This window comes from Quercus robur, chromosome 2 (genome assembly GCF_932294415.1).
Source record: "Quercus robur chromosome 2, dhQueRobu3.1, whole genome shotgun sequence".
Lineage (NCBI taxonomy): Eukaryota > Viridiplantae > Streptophyta > Magnoliopsida > Fagales > Fagaceae > Quercus > Quercus robur.
In genome coordinates, this window is record NC_065535.1 from 23,333,768 (window position 1) to 23,353,367 (window position 19,600).

The 19,600-nt window shown below is 34.2% G+C and overlaps 1 protein-coding gene across 1 annotated transcript; it reads left to right on the plus strand.

The window, feature by feature from the left end:
• The first annotated feature begins 1,160 nt into the window (after positions 1 to 1,160).
• Positions 1,161 to 19,592, plus strand: LOC126712951 (uncharacterized). Its single transcript, XM_050412505.1, has 14 exons — positions 1,161 to 1,381; positions 2,289 to 2,425; positions 2,548 to 2,699; positions 5,840 to 5,985; positions 6,233 to 6,312; positions 7,560 to 7,817; positions 9,909 to 10,019; positions 10,207 to 10,329; positions 13,633 to 13,754; positions 13,833 to 13,902; positions 15,229 to 15,321; positions 16,772 to 16,899; positions 18,755 to 18,896; positions 19,342 to 19,592. The coding sequence occupies exons 1-14, from the start codon at positions 1,267 to 1,269 to the stop codon at positions 19,474 to 19,476; spliced, it is 1,812 nt and encodes a 603-aa protein (XP_050268462.1). The 5' UTR covers positions 1,161 to 1,266; the 3' UTR covers positions 19,477 to 19,592.
• The last annotated feature ends 8 nt before the right edge of the window (positions 19,593 to 19,600 follow it).

The window sequence follows — 19,600 nt, forward strand, 5'->3', positions numbered from 1 at the left end:
TTCACTCGGTCCATTCTTCTTCTCTGTTTTTCTTGGTTCTTCTTCTGCGGGTTCCTTTCTTTTTTGTGCTTGGGTTCTTCGTGTTCTTCCATAGGTTTCTTTTCTTCTTCGTGTTCTTTCTATTCCCATGGGGACTGTTCTTCTTCTTCCTCCGTGGGTCTCTTCGTCTTCTTTTCTTCTTCAATTTCAGATCTTCTTCAGATTATTCTTCTTCTTATTCTATGGAACTCGAGTTCCATGTGGCAAAAACATCTCCATGTCAACAATAAGAACTCGAGGTTTTGAGGCTCGATTTCTTTATTGAACTCAAGCCTTAAAGGCTCGAGATGCTATTCTCCTCAATTCTTTTCAATGCCTGCTAACTAATGATATAATGTGGCAAACTCATGCTACTCTGCAAATTACCCCTTTGAAAATGAGTGGTCCCAAGGTGTGTAGTCCACTATCCCATAAGCACTAGATACTTACATAAATGAATATTTCAATCATCTCTTTATGATCAGTGAGTCGGTGACACATTAGTTTGTAAGTTCAAAGTAAATCTTATGTACCCCTAGCAGTGGAGATCGTTATACTTATACACAGTGCGTACAAGTCACGCATTGCCATACGATTACTATCGTGTGGTGGTAATTGTTTTAGTACAATAATAATAAAAAATTGGGTAAATTGTAAATTACACCCCTAAAGTTTGAGGATATTTAGATTTTATATCATAAAATTTCAGAATTTGGATTTTACTCTGACTTTTTAGAATTTGAACTTTACCTTCTAAATTTTAGAAGTGTTTGAATCTTATTTTCTTAAAGTTTGGGGGTATTTGAATTTTTGAAACTTAGAAGTGTACAATCCAAATACACCAAAAATTTAAGGGGGTAAAATTTAAATTCTAAAACTTTAAGATGTAAAATCTAAACACGCCCAATTTTAAAAGTGTAATTTACAATTTACCCATAAAAATTCTATTTTGAAAACATATTTTTATAGGGTTTGTGTACAAATAGAAAATGTGTAATAAGATTTAACGTTAATGAATGATTTTCCATACATACACGTCAATACCTGTCATCGTCCTAATTTATTTTTCGACGTGGCTGGTCTTATTTCGGGCACGTCACCAGCCAGCCATTACCTTTTCCACTTTGTTAGTTACAAAGTAGCGACAACAGCGTCGCTGCAATTTGATTTGGGATGTCTTCTTCTACTCTGATTCTGAATTAGAAATTTTTGGAATTTTGGATCAAAGTGAAAAAAAAAAAAAAAAAAATGAGAATTCGAGCTTCTTCGATCGCTTCGTCGTTTTTCTCTACAACCCTTTCTCGCCGAACCTTCATTCACCACCGCATCAATGTCCTTCGCTTCTACTCCCATACCCGTCCAGGTCTCTCTCTCTCTCTATCTCTTACGTATCTAATGCATGAGAAATGAATTTCATTTTTAGCATTTTCAATTTCATCACTTTTTTTTTGATTAGTTGAGGTAGTTAATTCTGTTTCATAAAGTAGAGAAGAGCAATTTCATGAAGAGAATGAGAATGGAATTCTTCTATGTATGTAGTACTGGTGTTGAGTTTCTTCATGAGGCATAGTTTGATGGATGAATTGGTATATGGTTGACCTTCACCTGCTACTGTGTTTGATTGAATTCTTTGCCAGAATGCCTTTTACTGCATGGTAATGCTGATTTATTACACAAACTTGAGTGGTTCACTGCTCCCTCTCAAAATTGTGGCTTGTTCTTGATGACTAATGTCTACGGTATTATCTATCCAGAAAATGAAAAAGAAAATAAAAAGAGAGAGAATTGTTTATGGTCATAGATGCCAGCATCTGAGTATTACTGGCAAGAATGAAAGAAAATTGCACATTGACTTATTAGAGGGTCATATGAAAGGATTTGGTTATGTTAAAAGGGCAAAACTTAGGTTCCCCAATTAAATTCAAACACCTGATTGTATTGACCGATAGAGCACAAGAAGTGTTATCTTTTCCAAGGACAAATGAATTCAATGCAGCTATGTTTTTGAATTTGATTGGAGAGCCTAATGTATTACACCTAAGGTAATGTATCTAAGATTTACCCATGTTAATTTTTTTTTTTGGTTTAAAATAATAAAATTATAAAAAGTTCTTGTAGATAGGCCGGAGTATTTAAATTTCTCCCAATTAGAAATTGCCAACTACAATTACTATATATGACTTATCGATCTTAAAAGTGTACTTAGAATTAATTTTTTCATCGTGTAAATATACACATTAAGATTATGACATGAAAGTTTCTCCCTTCAGGGCCACTTACACGGTACAAGAATCTTGTTGAGCAAGGGAAGCTACAACATGATCCTTACCAGGAAAGGGTTGCTTCAGAATTAGAGAAGTTACTTGGGAGGTTGGAGGAGTATGAGAAAGATATGGAGGAATATCATGTATGATATTTTCTGATATTATAATACATTGGATGATGGTCTCAGTTGTCATTTTTCCAGAAACAACAGACTGTTTACACTGAGTTTTGAATGATTGTGCATCTTCTTTTTGAACTTTATAGGTAAACCTAGCTAACTGGGAAAAGAGTAGGGAGAATGAGCGGCGAAGGCTTTTGATGGAAGAAGCCAAGGTAAAGCAGCAGGGGGGCGAGGGGGGCATATGGATGTCAATAAACAAGCATCGAAGTGAACTTCTTCAAAGATGGACGTTCCGGTGAGGCACACTACTCATTAAAATTCTTATCCAGACATGGCTTGGACTAATTACCACTTTGGTGATTGCTATTTCCCATGAGCTTCTCTCTCTCAGTTGAATGTCATGAACTTCTCCTTGGACCTAAATTGAACAGGCACATTAGAATGAATAACAATGAAATGCTGTGATCTAGAACTAGTAGTCGAACATTTTTGAGTAAATTAAAGTCACATAGCACAACTTTGTTCATCCCAAAATTGTTTAGGTTAGACTCTATTTTATTTTCTAATGGAGCATCTACAAGGCCCATTAGATGAATCTGTTTTTTGAACATAATGCAGTATAGTAGTACTTAACAAATTAGATAAGGGCTATCAACATTATTGACAAATCAGATGATATCAGAACATAGATGAGATCAGTTATTGAAAGTTTAAATGAACTCATTGATGACTAGTGTTGCAAAGGCTGGAAGACTTGTATAAAAAAGAAACTGCGAAGTGGCATGTCAATAAAACTATGTAGCCTTCTCAAGTCCCTCTAAATTTATTAAAAAGATGGAAGCCCAAACATCATAATAATTTTTCTAACTGAGTATATTGAAAGGTCAAAGCAAAAGATGGAAAAAGAAAGAAAAAAAATTTGTGGATTAAGTATTGCAGGGGGTTGCATGTGTGACTATGATGATAAATTTTATTTTCTTCAGTAGTATTAATATAAAAACTTTTGATGGGAGTAGTAGTGCCTAACAGGCATATTTGGTGTCATTTTTTTAAAAAAAATGCTATTTTTTTACAGTGGCAACAGTAGATTTTTAGATTGTTGCAATCTGATATTGATAGCTTTATGAAACAGCATTTTCCAATTGTTGTCAAAGAAATTTGTAAATGTTGTCATATTCCTGTAGGATCATTTAAAGTTAACTAGTTAAGTTAGATACCTCTTATGAAACATGGCATAATTACTACAGCTACCAGAATCACAATACCACCCATCCCTCTATTGCCACAAACTGATTCCTGCTATCAGCTTTACCACGATACTACCATCTTTAAAACCACCTTCACCCCCTCCCCAATCATCAAAACTCCCATTTCACTATACTGCATTCTCAATTTTCCACCATAGTTGTATCCACCATTCTACAACCCATTTTGAACGATCCCTACCTGTCCACCACCATTACTATCTTGCTGCCAAGATTGCCACAAGTGCTGTCACTCTCCCCCATCAGGCAATCACCACTACTATTCCACAGGCTCTCATCACTCACATTGCACCAACAAGCTTGTTTTTATTATCATTGCCACTACTGCTTTACTGTCACCTTTTGACCTCTTCTTTATTTGACTCCAACCTCGTACCATGCACATACAACATTCATTAAAGAAAGTTCTGAAATTTATTAAGTCCACAAGATTAAATGGCCATATATAAATCTATATGAAAAGTCTTATTTTTATGGGCTAGGAAGTCAGTTTTTTAAGTACCAGTAACTTTATAGGAATTTTCTGTTATGGGGTTGTTTGAATTTGGCTTTAGATTTTGAGTTCATTAAATTTTATTGGGTAAATTACACCAACCTTCTTTGAGGTTGCACGAAATGACATTCCTCTCTCTGTATAAAGGAGACAAATAAGTCCATGCTCTCTTGAATCCTTGATGCAGAAACAATTAGGGTAGAAATAGAAAATAATGGGGAAATAGGGGAATGAGACACAAACCCAAGGCATTACCACCAAGCTATTGAGAAATCTCTAATTCATTAAATTTTCATTTAAATTGCTTTCCCTGCCGTGCTGCACATGATTGGGAAGTAGACTCTATTGCCTAGTTAGTGGACAATTTGTATGAGATAAAGTTCCGGCAAGGGGAGGAAGATAGATTGACATGGATCCCTTCACAGTAACAAGTATGAAGAATTATTACAACGTGTTAAGGGGCAAGACAGGGATTTTCTGTGGAAAAGCATTTGGAAATCATGTACCACTGAAGGTGGCTTTCTTTTCATGGTCTGTGGTGCTAGGGTGGATTCTGACGGCTGATGATATAAGTAAGCGGGGTGTAATTATTTTTGAGTGGTGCTTCATATATAAAACTCATGGAGAGAGTGTGAATAATCTATTTCTACACTATGCCATGGCTAGGGAGTTGTGGTCTATGATCTTTTGCTTGTTTGGTGTTTCCTAGGTCATGCCTAACTCTGTGCAGGAGATGTTGTCTTGTTGGATCGGGAGGTTTGGTAGAAGTAATGGGGGGTACTGGGAAAGTCGACCCGTTGTGACCCATGTGGTGTTTATGGTGAGAAAGGAATCCTTGTTCCTTTGATGGGCAGGAGTTAAGTGTGGTGAAGTTGAAATATTTATTGCTGAAGTCTTTATATGAATAGAATTTGCTGTATCCCATGTCCTCTATCATAGGTATTTCATAGTGCTTGGATTCTTTGAGTCTTCACTAATCCTGTAGTACATTTTGTTTCTTATTTTTAAAACCTTTTTTTCACCGTTTGTAGCTATGCCCTATGTACACATCCCGTGTACTGGGTAGTGTAACTAGCATGTGTCTGTGTCCCCTTTTAATTTTGTAACTACTACCTTTTCTATAATTGAGAGAGAGAGAGTATATTCAGTCAGTTAAGTATAAAGTATAGAGTTAACCATAGCTAAGAAAAAATAAAAAAAAATTGAGCAAAAATATTTTTTGTTTTATTTTTTTTATTAGAGAAGTTATAGTGTGAGAGGGCATGAACTTATGTATCACCTTTATGCAAACGTCAAGGGGTGAGTCATTTCTTCCATATTTTGAGGACTGTTATTTTGTGAATTTTAAAGAAAGTTCTTAAGGGTGGTTGGCCGTTGGTGTAATTTAAACCAATTTTATTTTACAGTTTATGCAGGCAAATGATGCAATTGGTGAGGTCTGCTCACCTCCCTTTCATTGTTTTTTTGTTTAAAGAGGGTTGGGGGGTGGGGTGATTTAATATCAGTTGTATTGAAATTATGGTTTAAACTGGCATATGAAAATTTATTTAGCTATTTTTCTTTTTCAATAAATGTATTTCTTTCTCTTCTCTGTGCTTTCTCTATATGTGTGCACGCACGTGTGTGTGTGTGTTTAAGGTAATTATCTTCATATTAATGGAGTTTCACTTGACTCAGGAAAAAAATTGAAAATGTCGAACCAGGAGTGGGGAAATGGGTTTCATACCTTAATCGAGAGAGAAAATTAGACTCATTCACTGGTCGCCGCCCGACTCCTCCTCCGGCTCCTAAAGGACTATATATATATGGCAATGTTGGAAGTGGTATTTTTCTAAATCTTATTATGTTTAACTCTAAAGAAAATATTTTCCAACAAAAAATGGTATTGATTTCTCATTTGACTGCATCATCCAACACGTCGTTTCTATCACTCAGAGAATAATAGATTTCAGTGCATACAGTCTCCTCCTTTACGATCATTTTTTAGCTTCTTAGTACATTTATCTTGTTTGAAATCTAGTTTGCTCATAAGAATACAATTGACTGAAGAAACTATTGTGGACACTATAGGGAAGACAATGCTTATGGATATGTTTTATAGTGCCACTGAGGGAATTGTGAAAAATCGAAGAAGGCATCACTTTAATGAGGTGAGCTCTTGGTTGTGTTTTGACAACATTTGGTCACAGTTTTCTGGTTCTTATTTTTCTGATTGCTTAGTTAAAAATGCACCCTGTAGACAATGGCAGAGGGAGGTGGTCAATGCCCCCTGGATTTTTAAATTCCTTGCTCCTATTTTTAAAAATTATCAAATTAGATGTTAATTTACTTAATGGCCTCCCTAGGATTTTTAAAAACAATACTGTCACTCATTTAAAGGTATAATAGGCTATTTAGTCACCTTTTGATATTCTTTTGTATTATATGTACATAACTAAAATAAGGTGCTTATAACATATGCCTCTACAAATTGATTACTAAACCCCTTTAAAAAACCCTCTATTTTCAAAAAGCAAAAGCCTCCACTTTTGAAGAACATTAATTATGATGAAGGTAATTTAAAAGTGGATTATGCTTAACAAATTCTTTAAGTTGGCTATATAATTAGTTATAAAATTTAATATTCAGGATTCAAGGTATAAGTAAATTATGGGAAAACCATACCCCATTAATATGTACTTTAAGGGGGAAAAAATCTGTTTAAGATCCAAAAGTTACTCTCCAATCATTTATCCCAAATGTTGAAATTTAGATTCTGAACCCCTAGAAAGGCCCAAAGATTTGAACATAAGGAAATGGATATTGCCTCTTTATAATGAGATCTTAGATTGAGATGACATATTTTTAATGTCAAAACAAAAGTTCAAAATAAGATTGAAAAAGAAGAAGAATTGTTTATGTATTATAACTGTGTACAGAGAAAAAGAGATTGCTAGGAAATTTAGTACAAGAACGGGATCAATTATATATTTCTTTAGTACCTTAAAATAACAATAAAACATAACTTTGTTAAGTTAAAGCTATCTATGAGAGAAAATATTTTTTTTGAGTCATAGAAAGAATAGATATAAATTTTACTAAATGAAACAATGTTAAAAGATAGCTTGACACGCATGTGAGCGCACACACACATATATAGTTTTTTTACTTAGTATTTTCTGTTATCTTTAGCTTAGCCCCATTATGCGAGTTTTTTTCTTTCACTCCCATTGCCAGTGGGTCTTGAACCCACCACCTCACCTTCTATCCCATTATCCCATTATTAACGGAGGGAAAAAGTGTCTTTTGAGTTAAAGTACCACTTTCTATGTTGGCCTTTGGAAGATATGACACCTATTTTGTTTGAATCTTGTAAACATGAACACACAGACTTATGTTTTATTGTCTTCATCCTCAGGCTATGCTTAAAATTAATGAACATATGCATAAGATATGGAAGAATCAGGTGGAGGAGAAGTCTTTGCAGTCTAGCTTTTCTGGTTGGATTATGAATCTTCCCTTTGATACAAAAGTTAAGGAGTGGTTGGCTGCAGAAGAAAGATACAAGCAAGAGGTACAGATGAAAAATATTCTTCCTGCTGTAGCAGATGAATTTCTTGTTGATCGACAATTGGATCAAAGAGGAGCTAGCATTCTTTGCTTTGATGAGATCCAGGTATAATGAAATAAGCATTAAGAGAGTTTGTTCCTATTGATATTTTGGCATCACAACTCTCAGTTTCACCCTTCATTATTACTTTTATCTCTTGTAATAAAAAAGGCTAAACGAATGTGTTTGATTCTGAGAGACAAGTCACTGCAAACTTTACCTTAAAGCTGAATTGTTTCTTGTACATTTGGTTTTATATGGTGAATGTGAATGTGATCCATTGTTTGAATTCTGTATGAAAATGAGAAGTGAGCTTGACTTGGTTATAATTAAAAAATTGGAGGTCCAAACTATTGAGCTTGAGTTGTGAAAATGATTCCCATGACATGAAGATAACCTTGATGGATGGATTACAATTTTTGAAATGACAACTTCCAAGAATGTAGGGCAAAAATTTGGAGTTGAACTTATTCATTGGCATGCTTGAAGAACTTAACCTAGTGAATGCCTTGACCAAAGCTCGTGTGTTTGCATACTTATGTTACATGTTAATGCCAGTTGTTAATTGCACATTAACTAAATATTTGAACAGTCAATAAACTTGTTTTAAAAGTGTCAAGTGTATTTTTATATTTCTCTTTGGAGCTTTGGTTTTGAGATCCTCATGGATTAGACTTGTACTGCAAATTTAAACTGATTTTATTATCCTTTCCTCAGCTAAATGGGTGCTATTGGGGGGGCTTCATAACATGGTCAGTAGTGAGATAGGCAACTTTACTTGTACAAATTTTGATATAGAATTTTCATCTTTAACATTTGACAAGGGTCAACTAGTATAGGTGGCAAATGTCTGCATTTTTTCCCTTAAGAAGTAGAGCGAAACTGTTATTTGAGAGAGGTCATAAAAAGCGAAGACGGAATTGGGTGTGATACAGCAAAAGGGATTCTTGTAGGAGAACCTGTGTGGGGTAAACTAAAAGGGGAAAAAAAGAAGATAAAACTTAGAAGTAAGCACCCAGGATTTCTTTGAATAAGCACCACGCTGTTGGAAGAAAAATTCCAATCAAAATGTTATTAATAAAATGTACAAATAGTTGGGGCCTCTTAAGTAGGGTTCCAGATTACATCAAATATGGAAAGGAAATAACTTGAAATCAATTAAATTAAATAAATCAATCAAATCAAATTAAATTAAATATTAAAAATCAAATAAATAAATAGGAAACAGTCAATTGGGCCTGCTTGATGATAGGCATCCATCGTCCAGCCATTCTTTGGGTGGGCTGTTTCTGTATTGACATCCATAAACCTGTGTGATCCAGGCCTGCATCTAGTGTCTACACTAGGGTGGGGTGAGGTCTGTCTGTTTCTCAGAGAAAGCAAGGGGCAAATTGATAATCTTTTGTCATTTTATTTAGGCGGAAATTGTTACTCCTTGATCAGTATAGTTATTACCACATTACTGCTGATCACATATGTAGAAGATGATCTCTAAGAGAGAGTCAACAAAGGACCTGTTATTGACTAGAATGAATTTTATTCTAATGACTGAGAACTCCAAGAAATTTTTATATGATACAATAGATGCTATTTGAGTTATTCAATTACTAGTCATTACCTATTTCTTGTATGATTATCCTTTTTGAAAATTATTACCCATGTAACATGTGGAATTTCTAAGTTTTAAATGGGAGGTAGAGTGGAGATAGGATTTAAATATATGACCATTTGCTCTGATACCATGATAAATTATCACTTGTCCAGAAGATGAAGCTAATAGGAAATGGTGAATTTAATCATGAATTTGATTTACTATTCCATTTTATTTATTGTAAGTTGGACATTGAACTAGTAAGGTTGCATCTTCATTAGGTTGGGTGCCAATGAGTTTTGACATAAATGGCATTTCCTCCTCATACAAGAATGGGTGAAAAGTAAGATTTTGGGTTCAAAACCCACCGGGTGCAAGTGTAACTTACCAATAAAAAATCTTCATAAAGTTGAGTTGCATCTATTTTCAGCCGCTATTTAAACTTTTGCATTTTGCTCTCATTTGCTCCAAGTTTCTTTCATAAATTGCAAGTACATGTTGCTAAATGAACTGGCTTATTGACTTCACAACTCAAATGTGACTTATATTTCTTGTTTCTGTTACAGACTGTTGATGTATTTGCTATTGTGGCCTTATCTGGAATTCTAAGCAGACTGTTGAGCACTGGAACTGTTCTTGTAGCCACTAGCAATCGAGCACCAAATGAATTAAATCAGGTTTGATTCTAATTAAAATCATAAAAAAAATTTTGAAAACATTTTTTTTGGTAATAATATGTCTTGGCATCTGTTGGTACTCACACATAAGTATATTTTTCCTTTCTTTTTTTCTTTTTCAAAAAATTTTGCTGGAGGTGGTTATTACTAAGAAGTTTAATTAGTTCCAGCAATTTTGTTCATACAGGATGGTATGCAGCGGGAGATCTTCCTAAAATTTATTGCCAAGTTGAAGAACCATTGTGAGATTGTTCTAATCGGAAGTGAGATTGATTATCGCCGTCTTATAGCGCAAAGTTCAATAGATCAAGTGAGTGAGTTATCAGTTCTGATTACTCTCTCTCTCTTCCCAATATTTCTTGTGATAATGCCGGAAGAAGCAAATCAACTAATGTTGCATTTGGATTTAGGATATATAATAGATATCTAATGAACAATTGCTAGCATAAATTCCTTGCTATGAATTAGCAATACATTATGTGTGCATTTGGGAAGCGCGTTTGCGCTTCCCACATCTACGTTTTGCACGTTTTCAGCCTTTTTATTTTTTTTTGGGACCAATGCCCGGTGCACTGTTCATGGGACATGAACAGTGCAATCAGGCCAATGAACAGTAAATTCATTAATGAATAGTAATCAAAATATATATTTTTATTGTTTTCAGTTTTCAGCAAAATAAGCCATATCCAAACGGACCTATGTTCAGTTTTGACTTTTGAGGATTTTGCTCTAACAAAAATTTTGCTGATGGTATATGTATTTAAAATATTATCTTATATCTAATCATTTCAAATCCAAAACTGTATTTGTAAATTTCAATTAATAAAAATAATTTTCTCTTTCATACTTTATTTAAGTCATTTAAACTAAAAACTGAAATCCAAATCCTTCTTTTCATATATTTCCATCTAAGTGAAAACTTGCTCTCTCCTTCGAGGTACATATAAATATTTCATAATTCAATGTCTACATTTGATAAACTTGACAAAATTATTATCAACCAATGAATTGGAAAATTATTATCAAAGCCAACAGAGGTTGGCTTTGATGTTTCAATTAATAAATGAAGATGTGTTCTCAAAGTTATCCAAAACCAGGGTCTCTCTCTCTCACTCTAACAGATTCCTCATAATTGGTTTTTAAATTAGTGATCTGGACTCTATAAGTTTATGAAGCACTTTTCTGATTACTCTTACCTGCTATTTAAATTCTATTTCTGTCTGTAGGTAGCTTTATCATTAAGATGTCAAACTGTTGAACTATAGAGTGAGGGCAACCTCAATAAGTGCAACTTGTCTTCCATTTTTGAAAATTTATTCTTTATGGATCAAATTCATATCTATTACGTTCTATTTCATTTTTAAAAGTGTACTTGCTTAGTTATACTTGAGATAGATGATAGGTAGTTAATAGCTATTTTGCTTACTATAAAAAAAAAATTTAATTCAAGGTAGATTTTTAGGTCACGAGGTAAGAAATCTTACTTAACAGATAGATATTTGAAGTGGGTGTTTACTTTTACCATTTGAACCTAAAACCTACCTTCACCCTATCCTTGTACCACTTGAGTCAAGTCCCCAGGCAAGTGCATAATTGTTATTAATCTTTGGGAAGTGTTTAGGGTTAAAGTTAATTATCCTAACGCATCACATTATTTTTATAATTTTTTCTAATACATTTTTACTAATTTGTCCCTCACATATATTTTACTCATAACACTTCCTCCCAAGCTAGGAAATACATATCATATAATTTTTTTTTGATAAGTAAATAGTAGAGATAATGCATATTATATAATCCCAGTTTGTTACTTAACAAATCAAACCTAGTCTTACACAAAGATAGCAACTGTATCATTAGTTTGAGCTCCTATTTTATAGAAACATATGGGGTAGCAATAATGCCACTTTCCATTCTTTCTCAAACAAGATGGCAGTTTACCTATAGATGCTTACTCTGCACATGAAACACAAGATTTGGAGCAATATGGATCATTGCTTGGTTATTGCAATACATAGTCATGCACATACCTTAATTCCTCAGAAAGGTGTTTGATCCACATAAGCTCACATAATGTATTAGCCTTGGCTCTGTACTCAACTTCTGCACTAGATCAAGTGATCAAGTGTTCCCCTTGATAGGTGTAATATCCAGTAGACGATCTTCTGTCTAAGGGTGATCCTACCCATTCTAAATCTGTAAATACTTCTACTTTTAGGTGACCATTAGCTCTACACAGAATTCCATGACTTGGATGTGCTTTAAGGTAAACAATTTGGAGAGTTGGCTCCTAATGTGGAAGGTGAGGAGTTTCCATATTCTGGCTCACAACACTCACTGCAAAAAATATATTTGGACATGCAATGATGCGATATTTTAATTTTCCAAACAAGTGACAATATCTCTCAGGGTTGGACAATAACTCTCATTGATCCACATATAGTTTGACATTAGGATTTATAGGAGTCTCTATAGGTTTGAACCTGACAAGCCTCTTTGGTACAGACACCACATCTGAGGGGATCATTTTATCTTTATCTTTATGTTTTAGGATTAGTAGTTGAGTTCAGCTGGGATTAGTTTTCATGGATTTTGTCTTTATCTTTATCTCCTGGAAGCTCTATAAAAAGGCTCCAGATGATTTATTTGTTTTTTAGACTATTATTCATTGATAAAAGTTCCTTTGTGAAAGTGCTTTTCTTGCTTGGTTGTGAATCCAAGCAACCCTTAGGTGGTGAAGCCTAAGGTTACATGGCTGTTCTAGGTGTTGAAGCCTAGGCTGTCCTGCATCACTCTTTCTTCCATAAATATCTAACAAACACTTCCTTTGTGACAAACGAATTCCTTTTTTAGATCATGCTACTTCAACACCCAAGAAATAACATATCGTTCTCAAATCCTTTTAGATTGAAACAAGCTTTGGAGGAATGACTTCAACTTATCAATTCCTTCCTTGTTATCACTAGTGATAATTATATCATCAACATAAACAATCAATAAGATTTTCCCTCGCTCAGTGTGTGTAAGAGAAAACAGAGTGATTAGACCAAAAACAGTGTAATCCAAACCTGATTATTGCACCACTGAATTTACAAAACCATGCTATGTTAGGTTGTTTAAGGGCCTCACATAATCCACACACCTTACTAGACTCCGCCTTGAAACAAACCCAAGTGTTTGCTCTATTTAGACCTCCTATAAATAACCATGGGAAAGACATTTTTTACATCCAATTGAAACCTTGGCCAACCGTGTTAACAACCAAGGATATTAAAATCCGAACATTGGAAATTTTAGCAATATGAGAAAAAGTCTTAAGAGTAATCTACACCAAGTCTGAGTACACCCTTTAGCAACCACACAAGCTTTCAAATGCTCAATAGTTACATCCATCAAGTACTTCACAGTATAGACCCATCAAAAAGAACTTCAGTCTCATTTCAGCTCATTTATTTTTTACCATGTTGGTCTGTGTTATGGACCATATATTATTGCCTTTGTTTGAGTTGTAATTTTTTCCTGAATTTGACTATCAAAACTTTTGGTAGACTTTATAGCGCACATATTCTTGTTTCTTTCCAGTAGTTGAAATTTGACTTGCATAAACATTCAGGTTCATTACTTCTGGCCTTTAAATAGCATTGCTGCAAAGGAGTTTGAAAAGTTATGGTGTGAATTAACCAACCAATTGGGAGGAGAAATCACAACGGATAATGTCCCTGTGATGTTTGGCAGGTACTTATTAATGCAATGTTACTAATTGAATACATGTACTTTTTTCCAATTTAAAGACGTACATATTTTTTAGATCAGAACATTGGAAGTTCCTAAAAGCTGTGAGGGAGTGGCAAGGTTCACATTCGAGTATCTTTGTGGTCGGCCGGTATTATGCTTGCCTTTGTATGAGCTTAATTTTGAGTTTTATTTTTATCTATATGCTTTTTTTATTTATATGATATTTCTTTTTCTGCGCTCAAGTATTCAATGAAGCTCCGTATTCTTTTATCTTTATTTTTTGGATTAAGTAGTTATTCATCTAAACTTATTGTTCCACCTCTTGTGAACTAGATTGTTGTAAGGATATGACTGCTTTAATCCATTAATGTGCATATATGTAGTCACGACCCAAACCCAAATCATGGTCAAGGTGCATGATGGGATAGTAAGGCTATCAATCTGTTCATTTTGCTGCACTTCTTGACCTAAACAATTTATCCATTTTCCTCACTTTAAGGCGAACCATAAGGATATAATTAACATTTTTATCATCTACTAAAAATAAATCATAATGTCAGAGCACTTAAATTAAGTGGTCAAGATAACTTTCTCAATTAACATATAATCAAGAAATTTTCTAATAATGAAAATTCTTTTAGATAATAAATGCCATCATAATCATCTAAAGTTCCAATGATTTTATTATAGCAATTCTCCAAGAACAAAAATAAATCTCAATAAATAGGTTTGACCTCCATGTTACTGCTTATCTCTCGAGTCTTTTCAGTCCTGTTATGATAAATACGATCTACCAGTTTTCATCGAGTCAGCTTGTAAGGTAGATTGTTTGTTGCTTTCTTGAATAAATATTGAAGTTTAAAAAAGAAAATAGAAAAAAGAAAAAAAAAGGCAGTTGAAGTCCACCAATACTACGAGCCTCTAATTTAACTGGACCTCAAGGATCTAGAAAATTTTAAATCAAACTTTAATGAGATAACTCAGTAAGCAGAATTTGTGAGTTCAATATCAAATGCATCTATTGATTGGGTTATATTGTGAAAGGAATGACTCAATATCATGTATTGGAATGGAAAAAGAGAATGGAAATAACATCTAGCCAACAGTTCCAGTATTGTTTTTAGCTATTGTTTTTTGTTCCCAGAAAACCATTTTTTAATTTTAGCTTATCAAATGTGTTCTTTACAAAAAGAAAAAAACAATCTGCGATTTTTTTGTTTGTTTGTTTTGATTTTCATAAACAAATCTTAAAAATAAGACTCAAAGAATGTATCCAAATTGGGCATGATGTCCCCCACATTCTATCAACCCCATTTGATGGTTATAAAGACAAACTCTTCGATAATTACTGTCTATAACTTGGCTTCAGTTCTTTTGTTCTTTTTGTAAGTTGTGTTTTTTCTTCGGGTGTGTGTCTGGGGGGAGGGGGGTATATCTGCGTTTTTCATTTGACCTCATTGTCAATTCTCTTCAGGTAGGTGCAGCAGATTATATTGCAGTTGCAGAAAATTATCATACTGTCTTCATATCTGACATTCCGATGATGAGTATGCGCATCCGTGACAAGGTACAGTTGCTACTTATAGGATTACTTGTGCGTGTCATAGGTTCGCCTATGTTGTTTGAGCTTCAACCGACAGAGAGTTATTTAAAATTCTTTTTGACATAGTGCAAAAGGGAATGAAATTGAACCAGATTTTTTTGTGGAGAGCTAGGGTTTTGAAGAATCAGGGTTAGTGTTTGGTGATGGGAAAAGGGCTGGAAAATAGTAGGCAATATAGAGTTTCTAATGGTGAAAAGAAATAGTAAGATTTGTGGATGAAGTAAAGGGGAAACCTAGGGTTTGGGTTGCTGTTCCAAGGTTGTGGACAATTTCCCGAGAATAGTAATTTAGCTTTTGTGGATTATTTGTAGTTTTTTGATGGATAGGTGCTTTGGGGTTGTAAAGTTTTGGATTTTAGCATTTTAAAGATAAATCAATGTGTGATTGTAATCCTTTCAAAAAGTAAAAATAAAAATGTGTGATTGTAATGTTTCAAGTTGCTGGAAATTTAAGGATAGAGAAGAAAAAAATGAAAAGGTTCTAGGCATCACACCTCAAAGAAGGTTGCATCACACAAACCTTGAACAATACTACATAGCTTTAGAAAATTTAGAAAACATATTCTCTCCCTTATTGAATTGAAAGCATTGCTTCCATATAAAGAGATGGTTAATACCTAACCCTAATAGAGCTTAAACTCCTTGGGTTTTGATAACTAAGCCCAAACTAACTGAACTCACAAATAAGCATTCTTGTTGGGACTAAAACTCATAGGGAAGAAAATAGATTTATGAATGGAATCAAATATGCAGTATTTACCTACAAAAGTATTCAGTTATAGGTAAAAATCAATATACTTCTAATGTTGAATCGAGATCAACTACGACAGAAATAAAGCATTGGGTTGAACTCTTCTTTGGTGTCAAGGTAATAGGTACGAATAGTCATAGACTCCCCCAATAAAGTAATCAAAATCCCCAAATAAGACCCAATAGACCAATAGTACAACCATGTCCAGAAATAAGAAAATTATAGAGTTGTCCCTGATACTTAAAAAATAATTAAAATGCAATTGTCTTCTAGTTGCCTTTCGTCACTTTTGTTATAGGCCTAGCACAGAAATCTGCATTTGTGTACTGAGTCAGGATAAGATGAAACTAAACAAAGAATATGGGGATCAATACAATAACTACTTGCTATCATTTTAATCTTTCAGTTGTAGTTACCTAAGCATTTTATTAAAAAATTTTATATTAATGAACTGTCAAACAGGATTGGGAAAAGCATGTAAAGGGGAAGGGTAGAGGGAGAAAGCTTTTGACTAAACTGTTCCTGTTAGAATCAAAGCTTAGTGGCCATTATGAGTCACTATCCATTACATGTACAGTCACATGTGTATGGTGGAGTTGTTATATAAATGCTTTCTGCACATCCTTTTTCTTGTCTTAAGCAAAATTATGTTTGCACTTCTCAGGCACGGCGGTTTATCACCCTAATCGATGAGTTGTACAATCATCACTGCCGCCTATGTTGTTTATCAGCCTCTTCAATTGATGAATTATTTCAAGGGACTGAAGAGGGTACACTTTTTGATTTGGAGAGGTAAGCATTTTACTTGAATGATGATCCTACATTGAATAATTATAGGTTCAAGAGATCTTAAGATTGAGAAGTTTTGATGTTCTAGGCCCATACTTGAATCTGATGATTGCTCCTTTAGGTGTTTGTTCAGTTCAATTATTTTTCTAATACCTACTGCAAGGTAGTTGAACAGTAAACTTTTTGGCTACAAATCAAATTTCTGTGACAGTGTAGTGAAAATTATACTTGAGTTGCAATCATGGAGTCTTGTTAATAAATTGATTGCAGAGTTTAGATTCCACATAGTATCCCATATCCACTAGAAAAGATTCTGTTTCTGAATGAGCCATTGCACACAAAAAGATCCTGATGCTTTTATATAGGTCCTTATTGAAAGTGCCAAATGGCCAAGAGCCTTCTAGCTTAGTGTCATTGCTTGGTCTCCTTTTTAAGGAGAAAGAAGATTCAAATCCCCCCTCCCCCACTTGTAACAATTGATTTTTTTTTAATTAAATAAAAAGTGTCAAAGCTTAAACTGTTGATTCTGCGTAATTATATTTTGTTCTTATGACGGTTTTTTTATTTTGTCCTTTTTATTGGAGAGAGCAAGGGGGCACAGTGGAATCTCTACTGAAAGCCTTTACATCAAACACCATCAAAATGACCTCTCTATATTGAGGCAAACTTGTGTTCACTAATAATTCTGTCTCCTTGCTCCTGGGCATGAGCATAAACTGCTTAGTCCATCAGGGTTGAATGCCATTGGATTATCTAGCAACTAATTCTGGCGGTTAGGGATAGTTGTCTATAAGTTTTACTAGCTAGAAGCGAGTCCAAAGGGCTCTTCTTTAGAAAGGTTCCCTACATATTATATATATATATATATATATATATACATTTTGTCTCCTTGATAACTGTATATTATTAGTCCAAAATTATTCTGTTCCTGAAGATGACTTTGACATGATGCTCTGATAGTGGTGGCAATGCCGAATATAACCTTGTTCCTTTCCAGAGTACTTGAGGGACATTTCTGATTTCTCCATTCATTTGGCATGATTTTAAGTCTTGTTGAACAGTTGATCAAAAAAAAAAAGTCTTGTTGAACAGTTCAGTCAACCAAATTATCAACTGTTAGCACTAGACTTCCATGCCTCAAACAAAATACCATGGAGTCCTGGATTTCTATTTCAGATGTTTTTCAAGTAGTTTTTGTCTTTGATCTCTTCTAGAATTGAGTACTGTGTCTTCCAAAAGTCCCTTGCATGTAAAAGTGATTTTTTATGAGTTGAAGTACTTTATGAACTTTATTTGTAAGAATTTTGTCTTCAATATTTTAATGACAAACAAATGTGACAGCCTAAAAGTGCATTACAGGATACTGACTTATGATAGTACAGCCACAAAAGTCTTACTATATATACGACATGTACATGGAAGGACAGCTTAGGCAAGCAGCAAGGCCCTAGTTTAGCTAGAATTTTGACTTTTATGCTGTGTCCGAATCCTTAAAAATCACCTCCTATTGTTTGAAACAACATCGCAGAAGTAGTTTCTATTTCTAAGGCCCATTGTACTTTAATGTTGAACATACACATTGTGTAACTTGAAAATTAACTTCTAGCTGGGAGAAGAGAAGATGTTGATAAACACGAGACCGATAGTCACTCAAAACAGCAAATGTGGGAGTCATCCACTCATACTGTAATTTAAGCCCATGACATATGCTTCAGTTTGTGCTCCTAAAGCCCAAGTAGACTCATTGATATTATTTTACCCCTTTTAACTTGACAAATGAGTTTGTCATAATTGGTAATTAGATTGTCTGAGTAAAAACGTGTCTGTTAACTGACAATGTCTACTTTAATGCTTCCAGTTTCCAGTTTGAAACAGAGACAGAAGGTGCTAAACTACGGACAAATGTCTTAGCAGAAGGCTATGTTGGCTCAGGAGGTGCCCCAACGGGTATTATATCTATGCTATCGGGTCAAGAAGAGATGTTTGCTTTCCGCCGAGCAGTAAGTGCCTGTTTGGTACAGTTTATTTTTTCAGCTTTTTCATAATGGGTTATTTGAAAAGTTGTTCCTAGAAAAAAAGAAAAAGAAAAAGAAAGTAGGATTTAAAAAAGCTATACATTGAAAAAAGTTCGTTTCAAAACAGAATGCCTTGTCATAACTTATTGCTATGACCTTGGACCTTTTTAATGCACATTTAGAGTGCACTTGAGACAATGGGTTGTAGTTAGCTCAATTGATTAAACCTTTTGTTCTCGAATAAGAGATCTTTGGATCAGTTATTGCATACACTAAAAACTAATTGATTTCTGGGCCTAATGATAAAGAGCACTAATCATTATGGAGCGGACACCATAGGTTCCTTGAGTAACATTATATTTCTCAACTCAAACACTGAGAATGGAAACTATTACAGATGTTATGTTTAACAAATGAGCTGTCTATGTAGGTCTCCCGCTTGATTGAAATGCAGACGCCTTTATACTTGGAGGGAGTCCATATTCTTCATCCATATTTCCGGAGACAACACCAAGAATTTCAAAATAATTGTGTAAGCACCTTACAATCTCATTCATCATCATGAGAAGTGATTATTTCAAGGAACAGGGACTTCCCTATTCTGTAATAATGAATTTAACAATGGAAAAGTATGTTGAAATATCAAATTAATAAAAATTGATATTTTATTCTTTACAACAATATCCATG

Bases quoted from the DNA above. Each gene is read 5' to 3' on its own strand.
- LOC126712951 (XM_050412505.1), top strand. From the start codon at position 1,267: ATGAGAATTCGAGCTTCTTCGATCGCTTCGTCGTTTTTCTCTACAACC. The intron at 7,818-9,908 runs GTATAATGAAAT...TTTCTGTTACAG, and splicing joins TTTGCTTTGATGAGATCCAG to ACTGTTGATGTATTTGCTAT. The intron at 16,900-18,754 runs GTAAGCATTTTA...TAATGCTTCCAG, and splicing joins ACACTTTTTGATTTGGAGAG to TTTCCAGTTTGAAACAGAGA.